We start from the raw sequence: 26003 nt of genomic DNA on the forward strand, positions 1-26003 counted from the left end.
AGCTGTTATAAGAAAATGTCACAGACTTAGTGGCTTATGAACAAGAGAAATTTATTTCTCATAGTTGTGGAGGCTGGGAAGTCCAAGATCGAGGTGTCAGCGTGGTTGAGTTCTGATAAGGGCCACCTGTTTCACAGCTGGTGCCTTCTTGCTTTGTCCTCACATGATGGAAGGGGTGAGGGAGCTCTGGGGGGGTCTCCTCATAAAGGGCACTAATTCCATTCACGAGGGCTTCACCTTCATGACCTAGGTCATCACTCTCAGTTGTTTAGCTCTAACAGACAATACAAAGAGTTTTTTAAAGCTGAGCTGAGGGATGGTCACACTTCGCAACTAATGATGGCAGTGATTCCAGGAGAGGGAAGACAGCTTCGTGGATGTTTGAAGCACTGGTGAGATCACCCCCACAGTTCCAGTCACTCTAAGAAGGTTTTTTTTTTTTTTTTGCGGTACGCGGGCCTCTCACTGTTGGGGCCTCTTCCGTTGCGGAGCACAAGCTCCAGATGCGCAGGCTCAGCGGCTGTGGCTCATGGGCCCAGCGGCTCCGCGGCATGTAGGTTCTTCCCGGACTGGGGCACGAGCCCGTGTCCCCTGCATTGGCAGGCGGACTCTCAACCACTGCGCCACCAGGGAAACCCTGGTTGTTGTTTTGATCTGACCTTACCTCTAGGTCCTGGGAGTCAGGACTGGGGTCAAGTGGAGTAGAACCTTTGCGAGTTGCACATTTTTACCACATTTTTTTTGGTAAAATATATTTTTCAATTTTATGAAAAAAGATGGTGACAGTGGCTGACAATTTAAAAATATTTTCCTCCTTAACAAAATAATCCATCAACTCTATTTCAACCCCTCTCCCATTTAAAAAATGTTCTAAACCATCTGCTCTGGCTCCCTGTGGCAGCTCAGGGGAGGCCCCACAGGAGGCATCCTTTAACTGTGGCTGTTAGTAAAGAGATTGCGTAGCTCTTCATGTTTGTGTGTCCTCTTCTGTATATATTTAGAACATTTTTCTATTGAGTTTTTGCCTTTTCCTTATGATGGAAAAAGGACAAGCATAATATATATTATATATATGATATATATATATACACATAATTAAGAAGAGCAAAAAAAATGTGAAGTCCCTCCAAAAGAATCTAACAAGAGATGTCTGGAGAAAATTTAAATGTTATGGAAGACTTAAATAAATGATGCTATAGAACATATCCTTGGGTTGACCATCTCTATAAAAAGGTAGTATCTTTTTTTTTTTTTGTGGTACGTGGGCCTCTCACTGTTGTGGCCTCTCCTGTTGTGGAGCACAGCCTCTGGACCCACAGGTTCAGTGGCCATGGCTCACGGGCCCAGCCGCTCCGTGACATGTGGGATCTTCCCAGCCTGGGTCATGAACCTGTGTCCCCTGCATCGGCAGGTGGACTCTCAACCACTGCACCACCAGGGAAGCCCAAAAAAGGGTAGTATCTTAAAGATCCTAATTCTTCCCAAATTGATCTATAGATCCAATACTTTTTCAATCAAAATCCCAGAAAGAATTTTTGTAGAACCAAGCAAGATAATTTACCTAAAATGAAAAAGGAAAGGTCTAAGAATAGCAAGAAGAGGCAGAAAATAAGCAAGTCTCATTATAAAGCTGTGATCATGAAGACAGTGTGATATTGAAGGATAAATAGACAGGTAGACCTAATGTCCGGAAATAGAGCCCCACACAATACACAACTGGTTATGACAATGCTGGCATGGCAGATCGATGGGGAAAGGATGGAGTTTTTAATAAATGTGGATGAAACAATTGGATGACATAACTGGTGATTTAAAAAAATTAAAATAATTATTAAAAAATTTACCCTTCTTTTTTAAAAACTGAGATGTAATTGACATATAACATTGTATTAGTTTTAGGTGTGCAACACAATGATTTGATATACGTATATACTGCAAAGTGATTACCACAATAAATTTCGTTAACATCTATCACTTCATATAGTTACCATTTTTTCCTTGTGGTAAGAACTTATGCGATCTAGTCTCTTAGCAACTTTCAATTTTTTTTGTCTTATTGATTCTTACTGATCTCTATCTATATACATCTCTATCTACATACATCTCTATCTATATATAATTTTTTTCCTATTCGCTAAATCTCTGCTCGTCTTTATTTTTTCCTTCCATACTCTTTGGTTTCTTTTTTCCCTCAACTTTAATGCTTGACTCACTACTTTTAAAGCTTTTTTCTTTTCTAATGTAGGTATTTAAGGCTATAAATTGCCCTCTGAGTACTTCTTTAGCTCATTCCACGTATTTTGATATGCAATATTTTCATTGTTGTTTCTAAAACATTTGTAGTCCATAATATGATTTCTTTTTTGACCCATGCATTGAGATTTAGATATATTTGGAGTTACTTCTATTATTTTGTTATGTACTTTTTATTTTTCCAACTTTTGCAGTTTCTTTCTTTCTTTCTTTCTATCTTTCTTTCTTTCTTTTTTTTTTTTGCGGTACATGGGCCTCTCACTGTTGTGGCCTCTCCCGTTGTGGAGCACAGGCTCCAGACATGCAGGCTCAGTGGCCATGGCTCATGGACCCAGCCGCTCTGCGACATGTGGGATCTTCCCGGACTGGAGCACGAACCCGTGTCCCCTGCATCAGCAGGTGGACTCTCAACCACTGCGCCACCAGGGAAACCCTGCAGTTTCTTTCTTTTTTCATCTTTTCTTGACTTTATTTTGACTAAAGTCTTTTTTCCTAATTATATTTCTCCGTTTACTTAATATAAGCTACCTGTTCTCTTAGTGGTTACTTTAGTTATTTTAACAACCATACTTAATTTAAATTAGGTAAGATTGTATCTTTACTTTAACCCTAATCACCTTTTCCCTATTTACATGTGTTCGGTTATTTTAGTATTTTAATTTTTTGGCCATTATACCACCTCACAACATTTCTACTTGTTGTTTTTATAGTCAAGGTTTGTTTAGATTTAGATTTACCCACATATTTATTAATATCTTTGCTCATTATTTCTTCTTGCATCTTAGATAATCCACCTGGAATCCTTTTCCTTCTGCCTAAATGTGTCCTATAAGAGTTTCTTTAAGTGAGGGTCTGTTGGTGGTAAATCCTCTAAATTTTTTTTGTTTAAAAAAGACATTTTTGGGCTTCCCTGGTGGCGCAGTGGTTGAGAGTCCACCTGCCAATGCAGGGGACACGAGTTCGTGCCCCGGTCCGGGAGGATCCCACATGCCGTGGAGTGGCTGGGCCCGTGAGCTATGGCCGCTGAGCCTGTGCGTCTGGAGCCTGTGCTCTGCAACAGGAGAGGCCACAACAGTGAGAGGCCCACATACTGCAAAAAAAAAAAAAAAAAAAGACATTTTTCCAGACAAGTGTCTTTATTTCACTCATGTATGAAAAATAGTTTCACTAAGTCTAGAATTCTGAGTCGAGGGTTATTTTTTTTGTAAGCATGTTGAAATTATTTTACTTTCTTCTGACTTCTGCATTGCTATTGAGAAGCCAGTTGTCAATCTAATGCCATACTTTGGCGGGGGGAAACGTTTTCCTTTTCCCCTCCCTTCTACCCCTCCCTCCATGGGCTGCCTTATAATCTTTCTCTAGGATGTGTCTAGGTTTAGAGGTTTTTTTTTTTTTGCCACGTGGCAGTGAAAGCACCAAGTCCTAACCACTGGACCACCAGGGAATTCCCTAGAGTTCTTATTTATCCAGTTTAGGATTATTTTTGGGCTTCCTGAGTCTAAGGATTGGTGTCTTCAGCAAGTCTAGAAGATTATTAGCCATATGTGTTTGAGTATGGCTTTCCCCCCATTGTCTCTGTTAGCTTCTCCTATAAGATGTGTGTTAGACCTTCTCATTCTTTTTCTTTTTCTTTTTTTTCCAGTACCAGCTTAGCAATACATTTATACTTTTTTTCTTAATCTGGCTTAAAAATTTTTTTTTTCAAGATGGTGTTTTAGGGCATCGAATCTGCCACACTAATGTAACTGGAAGTTGAAAAACCACTTCATACTCATTATTTTCTATATCTATTTGTTAACATCAAGTAAAAAATATGGACAAACTGTTCTTCAGTCCTCTGAAATTCTGAAGAAGCTATATGGACTTAAGTTGAAGCAAAACACAATCTGTTCAATTATAAGAAAACTTATCTTGACTTGAAAGCTTCTAGAGTTGACAACTAGAGATCGTCAGATATTTATCTATGGAATTTTAAGAAGCTGGCATAAATTTACTGTATTACCTTTTACCTACTTACTAGTGCTATACTACTAATGAATTCTATCATGTAATCTTTAACAACAACCTAGTAAGTGTGTGCTCTGGGAATTAGTGAGAATTTCTGATACCAAAGAATCACTTACCATGCTATATTTCCCTCAGCTAATATTTGAGGCAGTTTACAAAAATACATTCAGTACAAAAGAAGAAAATTAATCACTGAGAGAATCAGGGCTACAGGTAGGAAAATAAATCTTAGGCTAAGATGAACACACGAGAAGTACATAACATTTTCTTCCCAATATAGGTGGCCTGTCTTTTGTTTTAAGCTCTTAACACTCATGAGAGGAGGGTAGGCAATAACATGACCACGTTGGTTTGAGTGTCCTTTTCAGTTCAGGCCAGACTAACCCTGTACCTTCTGAGCCTTTTGGCAACACTGTTGAAATTGCATCACAGCCCCAATGACAAAGATTGGCAGTAAGAAAGTGCCCAGGGAGTATCTTTTATGTTTAATGATAAAAAATGAAACTCTTCCAAGCTATTGACAACTACACTACTGGAGAGTTGGTTTAGGGCTGGACCCACCTGGTGAAGCACTGTCCTGGATGTGGTCTGGCATGGGAGTGGAGTTTCGCTGAGCTTCCTGTTTCTATCTGCTACCAGGTTTCAGATCGCTGTGCGGTTTTTCCCATTTTGGCAAAACAAGCGCCTTTCTAAACCCTCCGTAGTCTTGTGGCTCCTGATATCAGAAGGGTCTGAGACAGGTCTGGGCCCTTAGAAGCTACTATAATAACAGCAGAGAAATCCTGTGTTGGTTTAATTGTTTTAGTCCTGTGTTGTTTGGACCCTGATTAGGGTCCAAATCCATAGGGTCAAATTATAAGAAAACCAGCTAAAGATGTGAAACTTTTAGAGAAGACTTCCACTATGTATGTTTTTTTTAAAAAACATCTTTATTGGAGTATAATTGCTTTGCAATGGTGTGTTAATTTCTGATTTATAACAAAGTGAATCAGCTATACATATACATATATCCCTATATCTCCTCCCTCTTGTGTCTCCCTCCCACCCTCCCTATCCCACCCTTCTAGGTGGTCACAAAGCACCGAGTTGATCTCCCTGTGCTATGCAGCTGCTTCCCACTAGCTATCTAGTTTACATTTGATAGTGTATATATGTCCATGCCACTCTCTCACTTCGTCCCAGCTTACCCTCCCCCCTCCCCATGTCCTCAAGTCCATTCTCAACATCTGCGTCTTTATTCCTCTCCTGCCCCTAGGTTCTTCCTTAGTATGTATGTTTGCGTGTTGTCAGCAATTCCTGAGCAGGAACAATTTGTGTGTGTGTGTGGGTGTGTTCTCACTGTACTGTAATAGGCACAATGAAGGTGTATAAAAAACAAATGTAAACTTCATGGTTCAATTTCCTAAATTTGGGCTTGATCATTTTGGCAAGGCAAATGGGGATAACATTTTGTGTTAGCTCCTCACTTAATGACTAATAAATAAAAAATATTAACTTATGTCAATATACTGGCTCACAAGTGTACACTGGGTTTAATCATTCTTTTTCTTTGCTTCAAGGATTTTGACTCGTTCTTCTCTGCAAAAGAAGAGAATATTATTTATTCCTTCCTTGGCTTGGCTCCCCCTCCAGGCTCAAAGGTAAGCTTGAACACCCCCTTGGGGTCCAATATAGGTCATAAGAAGTGAGGATAAAATCAGCACCGACACTGTTTAATAAGTGATGATCTTTAAATTACCATGATTTTAATACACTTCTTATTCTGATGAAGTCTTATGCATGGAGATAATGCATGGTTTCTACTAAAGCATGTTTCAAAACTATGCTTTTATTATTTTTGCTCTGTTTACACCTTGTTATAGTAAGCTTTACAATACCTAAGAAATATCATTGCCTTCAATAATCTTAAGTGTGTTAATTAAATATGTAAAAGTATAAATTCTCAGGTTGTGTCTATGAAATTATTTTGTTATGAATTTCTCATGACAGCTTATGTTAGTTAATTTTATCATGATATGTACTCCTATATTAATTATTTCTATTGAAAATGAATTGAATTTTGCTTTTTTTGTCTGATGAAGAGGGAAAAAGTAAGATCTAGACTCAAGAACAAGATAAATTTCATCAGGCTTCTTTTTCCCTCTGGTGTTGTTTCATCTTTGATTATGTATAATTATATCAATTAAATAAAGAATTATGCTAATAAAGCAAATACCATGAATTTGAATGTCTGGTGGAGATCACCTGGGTTTATTCCTTACCTTCACTGCATTCCTCACCTCTACCAAGCATCTCATACATGACTTTCCTTAGATACAAGACAAGCATACATTTGTCTAATTCATTTATTTCTTAACTAATCTGTTTGAGCCCAGCTTCATTTCAAAAGGGCTTTGTGATGACTGAGTCCCAATTAATTCTCACTGTAGGAGACACAACTAAAAATCCTACCTTATAGAGATGGGTGTGTCTCAGAGGCATGTGGATGTGCTATCTTCCATGCGTCCACATTCTTCAGGTAATGACATCTGAGGTCTCTTAGTGCTTAGGTTAACACATGCAGGTGTAACAAGAATTCCTTCTCCAAATGGTAACATTTAGATTTTACAGTTGGTTAATGTTCTATAAGGGGATAATGGTTCTATACCAGGAAATAAAGGTATTTCCCCTTTAATGAAATACCTTTCTGGCTTTGGTCAACTTAAATGCAACATATCTCATACACATTATTAACCATTTAAAAAAGTGCTAAAAGCTATTACATGCAATTTGATCTTTTTTATTTGGTATAGGAGTTTGTTAACTGGGTCACATTAGTTTAGTTATTATGTTTAAGAGATGGTACCTTAGTGTTAAGATATATTTCTTGGTGGGGACACTCAGGTCACTTGGGTCTTGAAGAAGGAAAGGAAGGGTGGAGGGAAGAGTGTTTCAGGCAAAGGTAAGAGCAAATGCAAAGGCCTTGAGGCAGGAAAGGGCTTGGGGATTCCTAAGACCTGCCATGACTGCCCTGAGTCCTGAGTTGCCGGTGTGAAGAGGGAAGGGGCACCATGGGAGGTGGGAGCAGCAGGTGGGTGGCCCATGGGCCACAGCAGTGCTCTGGAGTCTATCTTAGGGGCCGTTAAGACATTGTAAGAGTTTTAAGCAGAGGAGTAATTTTATTTCCTTGTCTAAAACTCTTTTTGGCTACAATTGGATGAATGGATTGAAGTGGTACAAATTACTATAGTAAGACGGATGAGATGTCATGGTGGCGCGGACTAGGGTGGTGAGGATAGAACAGTACAGAAGTGGATGATTTAAGTGTCTGTTTTGGAGGAAGGATTGGTAAGAATTGCTGATGGATTGAATCAGCAATGAGAGGGTTTAACCTCCTTGATTTTAGGACCATCAGATTCTATTTTACAAGTTGGTTTCTGGTTCTGTTGTGCTCTGAAGAGGGACTGTACTGTAATGAGTTTTTATCTTAAGTGCATCTTTGTACCCCAATACGTATCTTCATTTCTTATGAAAAGACTGTTTTTTTGAATATTAAAATTTAATTTTTATCCAATTAATATGTGTATAATTTTGAAAAGGTCAGGTAGCGCTACAAGGGTTATTACAGAAAATGGTAGGTCCTGCCTTCATCCCTCATGGATGACTTTTCTTTGGCGGTGTGCTAAGGTGCTGAGTTCCAGGCCAGACATCACTTCTGCTGAGGATGGGAAAGCTGCGGGTCCATATTCTTAGTAGTTTCCAGGGCTGTTGTTGAGAAACCTGGTGCCAGTCTGTCTACTGACCCTGTGTTTGTGTCTGTTTTTGTTTCTCTCATTCCTGGGAGACTTTAGGTTCCTCTCTTTTGCTTTGAAGTTGTACGATGAGGTGCTTGGAATGGTCTTTTCTTCCTTGTTTGTGCTGGGCACTTGCTGGGCCTTTTTTAAATCTGGAAAGTAATGTCCTTCAGTTCTGGAAGATGTTGGAGGTACTATTTCTGTGGTCATTCTTTTCCCATTTTCTTTTCTTTGCTCTTTTTGAAATTCCTCTTATTTGACTGCTGGGCCTCCTGGACTAATCATACAATATTTTGTTCTTTGCTTCTGGTTCTTTCACTTAGCATAATGCTGTCAAGGTTCATCTATGTAGTAGTATGTGTCAGTACTTCTTTTCTTTTTATGGCAGAATGATATTCCATTGTATGAATAGACCATATTTTATTTATGGATTCATCAGTTGACGGACACTTGGGTTGTTTCCACTTTGGGACTATTATGAATAATGCCGTTATGACCATTTGTATCTTTTGTTTAATTTTATCTTAAATATTAGTATTGTATTATAGGCTGCTCTGCAAAAGAATCACTTGGACAGTTTTTAAAAAATTAAGATGCTTGAGTTCTGCTTCAGACCTACTGACCCTGAATTATAAGGGGAGAGGGTCAGGGATCTGCATTTTTAAAAAGCTCTTTGGTTGATTCTGATGCACACTCCTGTTTAACAACCATTAAGTTAAGGACTCATTTAGCAAGTATTCATAGATATGCCTTGCCAAAATGAAGGTGATACCATATTTGCTTTAGTTAAAGAACTCACGCATTACCAAGAAACAATGAGCTCACTTTGTTTCTCTCCCCATCCTTGTTTCTCTCACTCCTTAGGGGCCGCTAACATCATGGGTATTTTAAGACTATATATAAAACTATGTATTCATCTCCACAAGCAGTACATGTGTTGTTTTGTATTTTTAATGCTTAATTGGTATCATATTTTTTTGGAATTTTCTGCACATTGCTTTTTTCATTATGTTTTGAGACACAGCCACCCTAATATATGTAATTCTATCTCACCCTCTGCTCTGCGTCATCTTGTCCCGTTAAAAAAATTACCTAATCTCAGATTTTAGATCTCACCCAGGTTTGTGCTTAGGTTTTGTTCTATTGCGTGAAATTCTTTTTGACCAAGTAGAAGAAAGGGGTGGCCATGGAATTATAGAGCTGAGCCTAGAGGGACTTAACATCCAGTTCAGAGCCTTCTCTTCACAAAGGAGGAACTCGAAGCCCAAGAAGTTTAGGTGATTTGCACAAAGATACTCCACTAATTAGCAGCACAGCCCATGCTAGAACCTTGGGTGCTGTCAGCATTGCTCGGGTTCATAGGTGTTGGTGTGTACGTGCGGCAAAGTCCTTCAAGTATCCTTTGGGAAGACAGACACTTGATGATTTATGGAAGCGATATTATTTGTCACAGTATCGTTTTGTAGCAGACAACATTGTGGAGAAGTGTCAGCAAAGAAATCAATCTTGTTCAAGCTAAAAATAGATACTCTTGACTGTTATGGAGAAAATGTAGGCTTATAAAATGATATTAAGCATTATAAGCAGCATTATTGCTTGTAGAACAGTTTTCTTATCTTCGGCAGAGGCTGTACCAGGCCAAGTACCAGGCCAGTTTTCCCAAGAGAGCTTTGTAAGTAAGCATTGCCTCCATAAAATCAACCTCAGTTCTTCACAAGCATCTGGTCATATCTGATTCAATGAGCATCATTATTTTATTTTATTTTTCTTATTGAAGTATAGTTGATTTACAGTGTGGTGCCAATCTCTGCTCTACAGCAAAGTGACTCAGTTATACACATATAGACATTCTTTTTTTATATTCTTTTCCATTATGGTTTATCCCCAGATATTGGATATAGTTCTCTGTGCTATCCATTCTAAATGTAATAGTTTGCATCTGCTAATCCCAAACTCCCAGGGAAAGAAAAGACAAAAGAGCAAAGAACATAAAATTGTGAAAGGATAGACTCTTCATTAAATGTTATTGGGACAATTGGACAGTAAGATGTAAAAAAATTGAAATCAAACCACCACCTCACACCATACACCAAAATTAACTTAAAATGGATTAGAGAGACTTGAATGTAAGACCTGAAACCGTGAAACTTCTAGAAGAAAACCTAGGCAGTACACTGTTTGACATTGGTCTAGCAGTATTTTTTTGGATCTTTCTCCTCAGGCAAGAGAAACAAAAGCAAAAATAAACAAACTGAATGACATCAAACTAAAAAGCTTTTGCACAGCAAAGGAAGAGATCAACAAAACAAAAAGTCTACTTCTTCTCCCACCTACTGAATGGGAGAAGATATTTGCAAACAATATATCTGACAAGGGATTAATATCCAAAATATACAAAGAACTCATATAATTTGACATCAGAAAAACAAACAACCCAATTAAAAATGGACAGAGTACCTGAATAGACATTTTTCCAAAGAAGACATACAGATGGCCAACAGTTACATGAAAAGATGCTCAACATCACTAATCATCAAGGAAATGTGAATCAAAACCACAAAGAGATATCACTTCACACCTGTCAGTAGGACTGTCAACAAAAAGACAAAAAGTAAACAGTGTTGAGGAGGATTTGGAGAAAAGGGAACCCTTATACACTGTTGGTGGGAATGTAAGTTGGTACAGCCACTATGGAAGACAGTATGGAGATTCCTCAAAAAGGAATTCAAATTCTAAAAGATACATGCACCCTGATGTTTATTGTGGCATTATTTACAATAGCTGAGATGTGGAAGCAACCTAAGTTCCCATCAATAGATGAATAGATAAAGAAGATGTGATATACACACACACACACTCACACACACACACACACACTCACACACTGGAATACTATTCAGCCATAAAAAGATGAAATCTTGCCATTTGTGACAATGTGGATGGACCTTGAAGATATTATGAGAAGTGAAATAAATTAGATGGAAAAAGACAAATACTGTATGATTTCACTCAATATGTGCAACATAAAAAACTAATGAACAAACAAACAAACAAAATAAATGAACAAACAGAACAAAACACGTAGATACAGAGAACAAAGTAGTGGCCACCAGAGGGGATGGGTGAGCAAGAGGGCAATACGGGTAAAGGTGGTCAACTGTATAGTGATGGATGGAAACTAAATTTTTGGAGGTGAGCACGTTGTAGGATATACAGAAGTAGAAATGTAATGTATACATGAAACTTATACAATGTTATAAATCAATGTTACCTCAAAAATGTTTTAAAAATGTACTTAGTGATAGGTTAAAAAATTAGGTTGTTTCTGTGGCATGCAAAATGAAGTACTAAAGTCACTCCAAAAAATTTTAGGCAAAATATAAATGTAATCACTAAGTCTATTTTCAAAGACAACAGCAATCATTCTATCTTATTTATAAAAATGGATGAATAGAGGAAAAATCTTGATACAACAAAATTATCCAGAGAACTATACTGTGAATATACCAAGCATATGTACCATGCAATATGCTATGAATGACAAGCATATTCTTACCATATATGGTAGGAATATATCAAGAATATCAAGTAATGAGATTCAGTCGGTCTGGAGTAGATCCTGAACAACTATATATTAGTAAAACTACATGAGTATGTGATGGGAATTTCTAATTGAAATTTATTGCCCTAGATCATGCTAGATTGAAATTAAAGAAGTAAAGGTATGACCAAGTTAACATTTAAAGCAAATAACTAAAGTTAGGATTGATAACCTATACCATCATTGTCAAATATCATGCAAGGAACCACTAGGATCAACGTCTTCTATATGTTATTTTAGTCAGAGGAGTATTATTAAGACACCAATGGAAAATATCCAGTTATATATATGTATATATGTAAATAGATTTTCCCGTAACTGGTAGAGGTACGTACAGTCATCACAATGACAAAGCATCACATTTACAGAATGCTGTCAAGGTGTGACTATTCAGTGTCAGAGTCTGAACATCCCAGTGGGGACCGTCGTCACAGCAGCCACCCCAGGACGTTCTGATATTTCCCACAGTGACACTGACATTGCTCAAGAGGGTTCCAATCATCTGATGGGGTCATGGTTGCATCCTCTAGCAGGAGATGGATTCTCTCTTAGGACGCATCCAAGTCTGGTGAAGAAGGTGAAGATAATATGTCTGGAAAATGTAATTTGGGGCCCCAAATGACGTGTGATTAAAAGTTTTGATCCTGTCATACAGAGTGAAGTAAGTCAGAAAGAGAAAGACAAATACCGTATGGTAACACATATATATGGAATTTAAGAAAAAAAAATGTCATGAAGAACCTAGGGGTAAGACAGGAATAAAGACACAGACCTACTAGAGAATGGACTTGAGGATATGGGGATGGGGAAGGGTAAGCTGTGACAAAGCGAAAGAGAGGCATGGACATATATACACTACCAAATGTAAGGTAGATAGATAGTGGGAAGCAGCCGCATAGCACAGGGAGATCAGCTCGGTGCTTTGTGACCACCTAGAGGGGTGGGATAGGGAGGGTGGGAGGGAGGGAGGCACAATAGGGAAGAGATATGGGAACAGATGTATATGTATGACTGATTCACTTTGTTATAAAGCAGAAACTAACACACCATTGTTAAGCAATTATACTCCAATAAAGATGTTAAATAAATAAATAAATAAATAAATAAAACTAAAAACTAAAAAAAAAAAAGTTTTGATCCTCATTTTCTGGTGTGACTAGTGAGCTTCCGTTGAAAGCAATTTTGAGTCACGGCAAAAATATTTCAATAAGTGCAGGGTTTCCCAGTAACCTGAAGGAGGAAGACCAGACTGAACAGATGATCCAGGTGCCTTCAAAGGAAGGAGCGTGAAAGGGAGAAGGAGAGGGAGACAGAAACATTTGAAGAGGACTGTAAAAGACATGAATTTGGAGCAGAAACAGACATTCTGAAATTTCCTAATTTAAAACGGCAAGATGAGTGGCGGAGAGAGTGGATGCCATTGAGACCCATGTGTGGTTCAAGATCAACAGGGGGAAATACCTCCAACACAAAATAAAATGCAAAGAAATAGAAATCATTTGGGAAAGCCAGAGCCTGGAAGTCAGCCACAGGAGACCTAGGACATGAACCAGAAAGAGCGAAGATTATCATACTAGGTGAAGTTAAGTAAGACGGAGATAGACAAATGTTGTATGCTATTGCTTATATGTGGAATCTAAAAAAATGATACAATTGAACTTATTTACAAAATAGAAAGAGACTCACAGACTTAGAGAATGAACTTATGGTTACTGGGGAGAATTGTCGGGGGGAGGGATAGATTGGGAGTTTGGGATTGACATGTACACAGTACTATATTTAAAATGGATAACCATCCATCAACAGAGGAATGGATAAAGAAGATGTGGTACATATATACAATGGAATATTACTCAGCCATAAAAAGGAATGAAAATGTGCCCTTTGCAGAGACGTGGATGGACTTAGAGACTGTCATACAGAGTGAAGTAAGTCAGAAAGAGAAAAACAAATATCATGTATTAACGCATATATGTGGAATTTAGAAAAATGGCACAGATGAACCTATTTGCAAAGCAGAAATAGAGACATAGATGTAGAGAACTAACGTATGGATACCAAGTGGGGGAGGTGGGATGGATTGGGAGATTGGGATTGACGTATGTACACTCTTATGTATGAAGTAGATGGCTGGTGAGGGCCTACTGAATAGCACAGGGGGAAAAAAAAAGGAACAATCTGTGTGCCAGAAATATATTAAAATGTAATATATGCGTTAAAATGCGTTCCAGTATACGTTAGGTGAAGACAAATACTGTTTGATTCCACTTATACGAGGTACCTACAATAGTCAAACTCATAGTCAGAAAGTACATCGGTAGATGCCAGGGGCCAGGGGGTGGGGAGGGTGGGGAGAGGGAATGGGAATTAGTGTTTAAGGGGGACAGAGTTTCAGTTTAGGAAGGTGAAAACTTCAGGAGATGGATGATGGTGAGAGTTGCACAACAATGTGAATGTACTTAGTGCCACTGAACTGTACAGTAAAATATGGTTAAAATAGTATGTTTTAGATTATGTGAATTTTAGCACAGTAAAAAGAAATGAAAAAAAATAAAATGGATAACCAACAAGGACCTACTGCAAAAATCAATAAATAAAAAGCATGAGGAGAAAAAAAAAGCGTGAAGAGCAGGAGAAGAGAACTCATGACTACGAGAGAACAGAGGGCCCTCCACTTGAAGGTGATGCTGCAGCCCCCCCTCCAGCCCCTTGTCTCCTGACTGGGCGGGAACACCAGAGGGTGCTGTCTGAGGACCAGAAACTAGGCAAGAGTCCCTGCAAGATGGAAAGCAGAAAGGGCTGGTTTGAAGGAGGAACCGAGCCCTGGTGTTGGCCAAGGTGGGCGCAGCTCTCAGGGCCCTGCAGGCCCAGATGGGGCATTTGCACTGCAGGAGGGGCCCTGGGCAGTGATTTGGAGCAGCCTGGCACCTGAACCCCTCTCACCCCACCTCCATCCTGCTCTTAGTCCCGGCGGTGGCCCGCAGAGGGGTCTTCCTTGGGAGAAGTGGTGAGTGTGAGCTGGGTTGGGGGCGGGGCAGGTCCCCGAGAAACCTGGAGCAGGCAGGCCCTGGCAGTCGGCCTCAGCCCTAGATGCACAGCAGAAGCACCAGGGGAGCTGTTAGTACCAGGAGATGCCAGGGCTGTAGCCAAGATGGGCTGAATGGAAATCTCTGGGTAGGGAGGCCCCAGGGGACTTTAATGTGCTCCTAAAGCTGAGAACCACTTCTGTAAAGGAAAACCTTGTCCAAATAGTGACGTCAGGAATTTTAAACAACCTCAGAAAAAGCCAGGAGTTGTGGAAGGCCATATGGGAACAATGACATATGTGAGAATATCCATTCTGGTTTGGGGATATGGAGAAAAGGAGGGAAATACCGATGTTCTGAAGGTCTGGGCTCAGTGGGGGGCAGGGGAGGTAAATCATTTTGTTGGGGATCGTTCAGATTATGTAACTGTGATTTATTAAGAGAGAACTGTGAGTTTTATGAACAGAAAGGTAAACAAGAGTGAAATAGAAAAACATTTCAGAACATCTAGATTAGCAGAACGGGGGCAGAGCTGAGGAAAACAGAATGGAGACAAACTTAAGTCAGCAAAATGAAGGGAAGGAAAAACATGAGAGAAGACAGACGAGCTCTAATGAATTAATATGGTAGAAAGAATCAAACCAACTCTATCAGTTGTTCTAAAAAATCTGGAGAGGCTGAAATTTCCTAGCCTGGATTCTTGAATAGTTGTTGTACAGTTGATGAGAAAGGGGTGTTAGATCTCCAGTTATGTGAATTGTCTGTTCTTCCCTTTAATCTGGCTAATTTATGCTTCATACGTTTTAAAAACACAATCATATTTATGATTATGACTTTCTAATGAATTGACCCTTTTATTATTATCAAATATCTTTTTTAAATTCCTGGTAATACTCTTTGTCTTTTTATCTGTATATTATGATTAAAAAAAAAAGCTGTTTAAAAAAGATATTCCAGACTTCTTATGCTTACTGTTTGCATGGTATATCTTTTTCCATCCATTTACTTTCAACTTACCCATGTAGACAACATAGAATTGGATCTTGTGCATTTTTTGTTCATTCTGACAATCTCTGTTGTCAACTGGACCATTAAGTTTATTAATATTTAAGTAATCCTTGAATTAATTGTGTTTAGATTTATCATTTTATTACTTGTTTTTTATTTGTCCCCTCTTCTTTTATTCCTCTATTCTATGTGCTTTTGCTTTGTTTTGGGTTATTTAGATGTACTTTAGAATTCTCTTTTACTTTATTTTTTGGCTTTTTAGCGATACTTCTTCCATTTTTTTTGTAATGTAAAACTATTTTTGGTTGTTCTAGTGATTGTAGTGTACATTCTTAATATTTCACGGTCTATAGTTAATCTTATAACACTTTATAATATGAACAAACATTGCAATCATATATATCCATTTACCATCCCCCATCCTTTGTGCTATATGTATCATGTATATTACATTTTTGTATATCATCACCTCAACTATACAGTATTATAATTTTTGCACTGAACAATCCTACGTATTTTTTTTTAAAAAAGAGTAAATATAACCTTTAACATTTACTCAGACAATTTTTTGACACTTTAAATATGTTGTTTCCTTCTGTCTTCTGGTCTTCATTGTTTCTAATGAGACATGAAGATTATTTGAATCCTTGTTCCATGTATGTAATATGTCATTTTTCTGTGGTAGCTTTCAAGATTTTCTCTTCATTTTTGGTTTTCAGCTGTTTGATTATGGTGTACCCGGGCATAATTTTCTTTCTGTTTATCCTTATTGGGATTTGCTGAGATTCTGGAATCTGTAAATATATATGTCTTTTACCACATTTAGGAAGTTTTCAGCCATTATGTTTTCAGATATTATTTCTGCCCCATTTTTTCTCATCTTCTCTTCTGACACTCTAATTACATATGATAAGTCTTTTGTCATTATCCCATATTTCCCTGAAGAATTTTTTATTTTTTAAAAATCTTGTTTCTCTCTGGTCTTCAAATTGGATAATTTCTGTTGGTCTATCTTTAAGTTCACTTATTTTTCCCTCTGTCATCTCCATTCTGCATCCAGTCTAGTGAGTTTTAAATTTCAGATATTGTAGTTTTTCTGTTATAGAATGTCCCACTTGTTTGATTTTTATAGTTTTTATTTCTCTGCTGAGATTTCTAATTGTTTCATCACCGTATGCATATTTTCCTTTACATCTTTGAGCACAGTTATAATAGCTGCTTTAAAGTTTTGTCTGCTAATTCCAACATCTGGGTTCTTTCTGGATTGGTCTCTATTTATTGTTTTTTCTTTTGAGGATGGGTCACATTTTCCTTGTTCTTTATACTTCAAGTGTTTTGGATACTTGGAGATAGTGAAGGTTGTGTTGTGCAGACTGTATTTTGTTACATTCCTCTGAAAAATGTTGATTTTTTGTTTGTTTCAGTAGGCACTTACTTTGTCGTACTCAAACTGCAAACTCTATGTTTCTAGTAGCAGCTTAAATCTGAGTTGAGCTCTTTTTTCTTTAGCTGAAACCAGTCCCTTGCACACATTGTTCTGGGCTCAGCTGGAGATTTTTGCAGAGTTTATAAACAGAATTTGGGGCTCCCTCCACCTGCTTCTCTCCTGTCCAGGATTCTGTCCTCATTTTCTAGGGACTGTGGGTGCCCCGAATTCTGGGGGTTTTTTTTGGATTTTTCAGGCAAAAAAAAAAAAAAAACTGTGGGTTTACTGTTGTGGTTTTATGTCTCTCACAAGATTTGCTTATTCTCAGGCTTAAGCCCTGAGAACAGCAAATCACCCAGTGCCATTCTCACTTTTTTAAAACAATTTTTCAAAAACTTTACTGTTCAGTAGTGTTAAGTATATTTACATTGTTGTACAAAAGATCTCCAGAACTTTTTCATTTTGTAAAACTGAAACTCTATACTCATACAACTCCTCATTTCTCCCTATCCCCAGTCCCTGGTAACCACTATTTTACTTTCTGTTTCTATGAATTTTTCTATTTTAGGTTCCTTATATAAGTGAAATCAAACAGTATTGTATTTTTGTGACTGGCTTATTTCACTTAGCATAATGTACTCAGGGTTCATCTATGTTGTAGCATGTGTCAGGATTTCCTTTCCTTCTTTTTTAAGGCTGAATAGTATTCCATTGTATGTATGCTCATCCATTCATCCACTGATGATATTTGAATTGTTTCCAACTCTTGGCTATTGTGAATAATGCAGCTGTGAACCTGAGTGTGCAAATCATTCTCATCTTTTAAGTCAACTTCCTCTTGAATCTTCTTACTTTGGTTCATTCTCCTCTTGTTTTTCCTTTACTTCTGTTTTAAAGAAAATTTATTTTTAAAAATTCACCCAAAGTTTATAGTCATTATTTGTTAGAGAGTTTATAGGATATTACTTGCCTACACTGGAATTGGAGTTGTCAGTGATATTAGATTTTAACATAGATTGAGACATATGTTATTTATAACAATAAAACAATAATTCAAAGAAAAATGGAAATGAAGGGCATAAACAAACAAAAAGAAAGCTGGAGTGACCTTAATAATATTAGATATAGAGGAATTCAAGACCAAAAGCATTATCTAGGTAAAAGAGGTATTATGAGAAATGGTAAACAACTATAAAGAAAATATAGTAGTCATCGATCTTTATGGATCATACTACATGGCAGTCAAATACATAAATCAGAAACTCCTAGACATACAATGAAAACTTGTTAAAAACATACCTTTCAATACATATATTGTACTTATTACATATCAGGCACAATTTGAAGCAAACAAACAAATGTAATCAGCCAACTTAATTTTTAAAAGTTTAAAAATTAAAAAAATTTCTTCTAGCTTTATTGAGATATAACTGCATCACTGTATATATACAGCACTGCAGTTTAAGGTATACAACATAATGATTTGACTTACATATATCATGAAATGAAGTTTAGTGACCATCATCATCCTGTACAGATACAAAATGAAAGAATTAGAAAAAAATTTTTTTTCCTTGTGTGAGAACTCTTAGGATTTGCTCTCTTGATAGCTTTCGTATATAACACACAGCAGTGGTAATTATATTTATCATGTTGTACAGTACATCCCTGGTACTTATTTATCTTGTAACTGGAAATTTGTACCTTTTGTCTACCTCATCCAATTCCCCTCTCCCCACCTGCTGCCTCTGGTAACCACAGACTTTTTTCTATGAGTTTGTTTGTTTTTTAAGTATAACTGACCAACAACACTATGTTAGTTCCCGGTATACAACATAATGATTTAATATTTCTGTACATTTCAAAATGGCCACCATAAGTCTAGTTACCATCTGTCACCATACAAAGATATTACAGAATTATTGACTGTATTCCCCATATTGTACATTTCATAACAGTGACATTTATTTTGTAGCTGAAAGTTTGTATCTCTTAATCTCCCTCACCTATTTCTTTCCACCCTCCATCTCCTTCCACTCTGGCAACCACTCTGTATTTATGACTCTGTTTCTGTTTGGTTATGTTTTTGTTTTTGTTTTTGTTTTTGCTTTTTTGCGATACACGGGCCTCTCACTGTTGTGGCCTCTCTCGTTGCGGAGTACGGGCTCTGGACGTGCAGGCTTAGCGGCCATGGCTCACGGGCCCAGCCGCTCTGTGGCATGTGGGATCTTCCCGGACCGGGGCACGAACCCGTGTCCCCTGTATTGGCAGGCAGACTCTCAACCACTGGGCCACCAGGGAAGCCCATGTTTGGTTATGTTTGTTCATTTGCTTTGTTGTTTAGATTCCATATTTAAGTGAAATCATACAGTATTTGTCTTTCTCTTTCTGACTTATTTCACTTAGCATAATACCCTCTAGGTCCATCCATGTTGTTGCAACTTCCTTTCTTTTATAAGGCTGTGTAATATTTCATATATATATATATATGCCACATCTTTATCCACTCGTCTGTTGATGGGCACTGAGGTGGCTACCTTGGCTATTGTAAATAATGTTGCAATGAACATTGGGGCATATATTTTTTCAGATTAGTGAGGCAAATTTTCATTTTCTTCAGATAAATACCCAGGAGTGCAGTTGATGGATTGTGTGGCAGTTCTACCTTTAACTGTTTGAGGAATCTCCATACTGTCTCCTCTAGTAGCTGCACCAATCTACATTTTTATCAACAGTGCATGAGGATTCTCTTTTCTCAACATCCTCACCAATGCTTGTTATTTGTTGTCTTTTTGATAATAGCCATTTTGACAGGTGAGAGGTGATATCTCATTGTGGTTTTGATTTTCATTTCAGTGATGATTAGTGACGTTGAACATCTTTTTATGTGCCTGTTGCCCATCTGTATGTCTTCTTTGGAAAAATGTCTATTCAGGTCCTCTGCCCATTTAACATTTTTTTATGTTGAGTTATATGAGTTTTATTTTTTTTAATTAAAAAAATTATTTTATTTTATTTATTTTATTTTTGGCTGTGTTGGGTCTTCGTTGCTGCATGTGAGCTTTTCCCTGGTTGTGGCAAGCAGGGGCTACTCTTCATTGTGGTGTGCGGACTTCTCATTGTGGTGTTCTCTTGTTGTGGAGCACAGGCTCTAGATGTGCGGGATTCAGTAGTTGTGGCATATGGGCTCAGTAGTTGTGGCACACGGGTTTCATTGCTCTGCTGCATGTGGGATCTTCCCAGACCAGGGCTTGAACCCATGTCCCCTGCATTGGCAGGCGGATTCTTAACCACTGAGCCACCAGGAAAGCCCATGGTTTTTTTTTTTTTTTTATTATTTGGCCATGCCATGTGGGTTATGGGATCTTATCAATAGTTCCCTGACCAGGGATCGAACCCATGCCCCCTGCAGTGGAAGAGTGGAGTCCTAACCACTGAATTCCCTATATGAGTTCTTTGTATATTTTGGATATTAATCCCTTATCAAATGTAGTATTTGCAATATCTTCTTTTAATTCGGTAGGCAGCCTTTTTGTTTTGTTGATAGTTTCCTTTGCTGTGCAAAAGTCTTTTAGTTTGAAGTAGTCCAGTTTATTTATTTTTACTTTTGTTTCCCTTGTCTGAGGAGACACATCCAAAAAAATATTGCTAAGACTGATGTCAAAGGGCTACTGCTTATGTTTTCTTCTAGAAGTTTTATGGTTTCAGGTCTTACGTTTAAGTCTTTAATCTATTTTGAGTTTATTTTTGTATATGGTATGAGGAAGTAGTACAGCTTGATTCTTTTCCATGTAGCTGTCCAGTTTTCCCAACACCATTTATTGAAGATGCTGTTTTTTCCTTATTGTGTATTCTTGCCTCCTTTGTCATAGATTAAGTGACCCTAAATGTGTGGGTTTATTTTCAGGGTCCCTATCCTGTTCTATCGATCTGTATGTCTGTTTTTGTGCCAGTACCATAGAGTTTTGATTTTGTAGCTTTGTAGTATAGTTTTAAACTAGGGAGCATAATACTTCCAGTTTTGTCTTTCCTTCTTAAGATTATTTTGGCTACTTGGGGTCTTTTGTGACAGCAAACAATTTAACAGATATGTAGAGATATATGTATACACACACAAGAATAAGAATATATTAGATAGATATTAATAGAATGTATTCTTCTCTTACACTTATTAAACAATTTCCAAATCTATTATGTTCTTGGTCACAAAGGAAACTTTCATAAATTTCAAAAAGGGATGATTTTACAGGATACATTTTTATCCCAAGTATAGAATTACAATCTGGAAGAGAAGTATCATAAAAACTTAAGAAATAAATATATGCCATTTCAAATAACTCCATATCCAAGGGTAAACAAAACTGATATTACAAGTCATCAAATAATAAGCAAAAGATATTATTTCATACACAAACCCCAATATACAGCCAAATCTCTATACAGAGGAAAATTGTTAACTTTAAATATTCTTATAATTAAAGCAGAAAGGTAAAAACTTAGTAAAATAAATATTCAACTTATAAAATTAGGAAAATAGAAAAAAAAGAGTAGGCAGTGAATCAGTAAAAAGAAAAACCAAGATTAATTTAATACAAAAGAGAAAGTGTATGTCTGTGTGCCTCTGTGTGTGCATTTATGAATACAATTTATATATAATTTGAATATATATAATTTGAATACATTTATATGTAATTTGACTATATATAATTTGAACAGACAAATGAAATGGATGAAATCCATGACCAGTGACATATTACTTAGAAAACTTTCAGTTATACCTAGATCAATTTCTGTTATGAATTCAGATGGGAAGTCTAAATAATATATTAGCAAACTGTATCCAGCAATGAATTAAAGGTAATACACCAATTAGAGCAGAATTTTTTCTATCAAGGTAGTTCATTACATGAACTTATTGATGGAGAAAAACTATAAGATTTTGTCCATAAATACCAAGAAGATATTTGATATAATTCATCAGACATTCCTAGTTAAAATAAACATGGATTAAAATATAAGTAGAAGGAAACTGAGTACATATGATAAAAACCAATTATCGAAAGAAAACTGTATCCTAATGAACCATGAAATACTGAAGAATTTCTATTAAAATCAGAAGAAAGATAGGCATGCCTGTCATCACCATATTATTAAACATTGTTTTAGAAGCTGTAGTTATTACAAAAAAGTAAGAAAATGAAATATCTCTTATATATGTAGCATATATGAAATATAAAAATTATCTTTATTTGTGTATGATGTAAATGTACGCCTAGCAATCTCAACAAACTCCAATAAAATCCATTAGAATTAGTATTATAGTTTATTAAGTTTCTGGATTAAAAAAATGCAAAAATTAGTAGCTTTTATTTATATCAACTATAATGGATAGGAAGTTAAAATGTAAAAAACCTATCTCACTCACAATGGTGATAAAAATCTGTAAAATGTTTAAGAATAAATTTATCTGAAAGACACCAACAAATACTAAAGTAATGGAGAGACCTATGATGCCCTGAGTAGGAAGACCTAACAATAAGAAGTGATAATTCCTAAACTAATAAATACATTTAGTGCTATTTCAATGAAAAGCCTATTTAATATTTTTGACAGTAGGAAAAATGATCTTAAAATGAATTGGAATAATACATGTCTGAGAAGAGCCAAGAAAATTTTGAAAAAGGAGACTTTGTGTAGCAAAGTCTTACCTTTCTGAATATTGAAATTTATGTTAAAAACTACAGTGATAAAAGCTGTATATTGGCATGGGAACTGATAAATACATCCATGGATATGTTTATATATTTATATATAGACTAGTGTGTTAACAGACCCAAATGTATATGTAGAACTTTATAAACGACAAAAATAACATCTCAATTCAAGGGAAAAATAATGGTACGGGCATAATTTGTCATCTATCTGGAAGAAAACAGAGCCCTACTTTATAGCATATACAAAATTAGATTCCAGGTGGATTAAGTCTCTAGATGTTAATAATTAATACAAAATAATAGAAATACATTTCAGAGAATAAAACTTAGATAAATTTGTGTATATAAAGGGTGACAAAACAAAACAAAAAAACCCAACAAAATCTGTAAAAAGTTATAGACTGGAAAAAAAACCCTTCTAACCTGACAAAGGGCTAATATTTCTATTGTATAAAGAACCTCTAAAAATTGATAATAAAACACAAACAACTCATAAAAATGGGCAAAATATATGAAGGCATTTATCTGAATAGCAAATGTAAGTAGCTAAAACTCATGAAAAATATGCCTTTCCTTTCCAGTAATGAGGAAAATGTAAATTAAAACAAAAATGAAATTCCATTTTCTCCCAACAGGTTGGCAAAGATTAAAAAGAGCAATCATCTTCATTCCTCATGGAGATAAAGGAAAAGCGGCCAGGCACATATTACGATGGGAATGTAAATTGCTACAATTTCTTTTTTTAGAAAGAAATCTAATCCTCCCCACCATTTTATTCATTTTAATATAGCACTGTTTGTACAGGCAGAAACGTGTGAACTTTCTGAAAAACCATCAACTGGGAAATATTTGAATAAGTTGTTATATATTTAATATTAAGCAGATGTTAATAACAATGAGTTACAAACATATGAATTAATCTGGACAAATGTACATGATGTACTAAGCTAAAAAATCAAATTGTGCATAGTATGTTCCCATATCTGTTTAAAAAAAACACAAAAATGCAACAAAAATAGCCTCTATGTATGTATTAAGGTAGAGTTAGGTACATATAAAATTTTTAATATTGAGTATCATAGAAGCTTGGAACTGGAAATTGTGTATATGGCTTAATTTTTTCCCATGAGCTTGAAGTGCCTTTGTAATAAAAATCACCGAATCCTACCCCCACCCAATTTTTACTAAGATATAATTGAAATATAACATTGTATGAGTTTCAGGGGTACAACATAATGATTTAATATATGTAGGTGGTGTGAAATGATCATCACAATAAGTTAACATCCATCACCTCACATAGTTACAATTTTTTTCCTTCTGATGAGAAAAATAACCTAATATTTTAAGAGACTGGGAACCACTGGTTAAGTCAAGAGAACATAAAGTAGAAGGTGTATCCTAGCCCTGCCCCTGACTTGCAATGTGACATTTTTTGCCTTTATCTTCTTGCCTCTAAGGTGTGAGTGGTGGTGACTGCCTTATGGAATTAGGTTACAATGTCGCAGTGAAGATAAAATGAAGGATGAAGACAAACATAATTTGGATAGTTAAATGGTATTGAAATGCAAGCTATTTATCCTCAAGAAAATTCTCAGACATTCTCAATTTCTATGATGCAGGTGACAAAATCGCCCGAGGAAGCATCTTCCCTTCCCAATGGTGATGTGGCAGGAGAAGCACAGAGCAACACAGAGGTAAGAGCTGGTATCTTGAACCATCTCCTGGAGACTCGTTTACTCAGAATGTCTACTAGGTTCTAATCTTTTCATATCTGTTTGTCTATCTGTCTACCTCATCTATCTATCTATCTTTCTATCTATCATCTAGCTATCTCTCTATCATCTATCTTTTTATCTTTTTTAATCTCTAAAATTATAAAGCTTCTTTCCACACAAGCAATAGAAAATAAATATTCCCTAAATATGGAATCCTTTGGAGTTCTCTTCACAAGCCTTAAATAGGTGAATTAACTCCTATTAGGGTCTTTATTACTCTACCATGCACATGAGTCGGGTCTATGGACTTACACTGACAGATCCAATCAGCAATATCGAGGGTTGGTGATCCCATACTCTAGAGGTTAAGTGACTAATACACAGACGTCCACATTTGCTTTGTTTATGTATTGTGTATCTAAATAAGGAAACCATAGCACGTGTGTTCGGTCTGGTGTTGCCTTAGAAGCTTATCCAAGGTTAGTGATACCATGGGTTTCCTTTATGACCAGGGAACAGAGAAGGCTGAAGAAAGTGGACAACACGAGGCACCAAAAGAGGGCAATGAAGATGAGGGTGACCTCACTGGATCCCCAGAGAAGCATGTGAGTGTTTGCTGTTTTCACTGTAGTTTCACTGGATTCAGTTCTGTTCAACAAGCATTTATTTAGCTCCGCCAGGTGCCAGGAATCTTTCTGGGCACACGAGAGTGGGCGTGAAAGTAAGGAACTGAGGGTTTAGCCAGGAGGCGGCAGGTAATTTTCACTTAATGTGTTAACCGCTGTGTTCAAGGTGGGTAGAGGGCTGAAAGGAAGCCAGAGGAAGGACCCTGAACCCAGGCCTGGAGGGACAGGCTACGCAAGGCTTTAATGATTTGTCATTGTGTTGTTACGGTTAGGTTGGGTTCATGTTCTTTCTAAAGCAAGGGACCTTATGCCTTGGTCATGCGTAGTGATGGACTCCTATCACACTGGTCGACTTAAAAAAAATGAACAACGTGAACGTTGTGAGTTAAGTTTTATTTGGGGCAGAATTAGGACTATAGCCCGGGAGACAGCATCTCAGAGAGCTCTGAGAAACTGCTCCAAAGAGGTGGGGGAAACGTCAGTACATATGTGATTTTGATAAAGGGGAGTCCATGCCATCAAGAGCATATTTTTTGCAGAAGTTTCTGCTCGTCTTGTGAAGGTTACTTCTAGTCACGAGGAGCAGACGTCACCATGAAGGATTTTAGTGCTTTTCTAGATACGAGGAGATTCAAGAATTGGGCTCATAAAATCTTCTCCTGAAAGCATCGAACTCTCTGAAGACCTGTTCTGCGAGTTTCTCCCAGAGCACAGAGGGCCTCATTCCTGATCTCCACCCTGAGCTCCTTTCAAGGGGTGTTGAAGGTCAGCAACTGCAACAGCTCATGATTTAATCCTTGTAGAGGCAGGTGGCAAGTGCCAGTTTGTAGTTGGCATACTCTACCAAGAGG

General features: G+C 37.0%; 1 protein-coding gene across 2 annotated transcripts in view; it reads left to right on the top strand.

Moving 5' to 3' along the window:
* SH3BGR (SH3 domain binding glutamate rich protein) overlaps positions 1-26003 on the top strand; it is a 62513-nt gene that overhangs the window by 16043 nt on the left and 20467 nt on the right. For both annotated transcript variants that reach the window (XR_014294394.1, XM_082625319.1), the window contains exons 3-5: positions 5820-5900; positions 24431-24505; positions 25039-25131. Coding sequence is in view for 1 of the 2 variants with exons in the window: in XM_082625319.1 (XP_082481445.1) it covers positions 5820-5900; positions 24431-24505; positions 25039-25131 (249 nt within the window). In the remaining variant the exon portion in view is untranslated. The remainder of the gene's footprint in view (positions 1-5819; positions 5901-24430; positions 24506-25038; positions 25132-26003) is intronic.

This window comes from Mesoplodon mirus (genome assembly GCF_964341445.2).
Source record: "Mesoplodon mirus genome assembly, chromosome: 6".
Lineage (NCBI taxonomy): Eukaryota > Metazoa > Chordata > Mammalia > Artiodactyla > Ziphiidae > Mesoplodon > Mesoplodon mirus.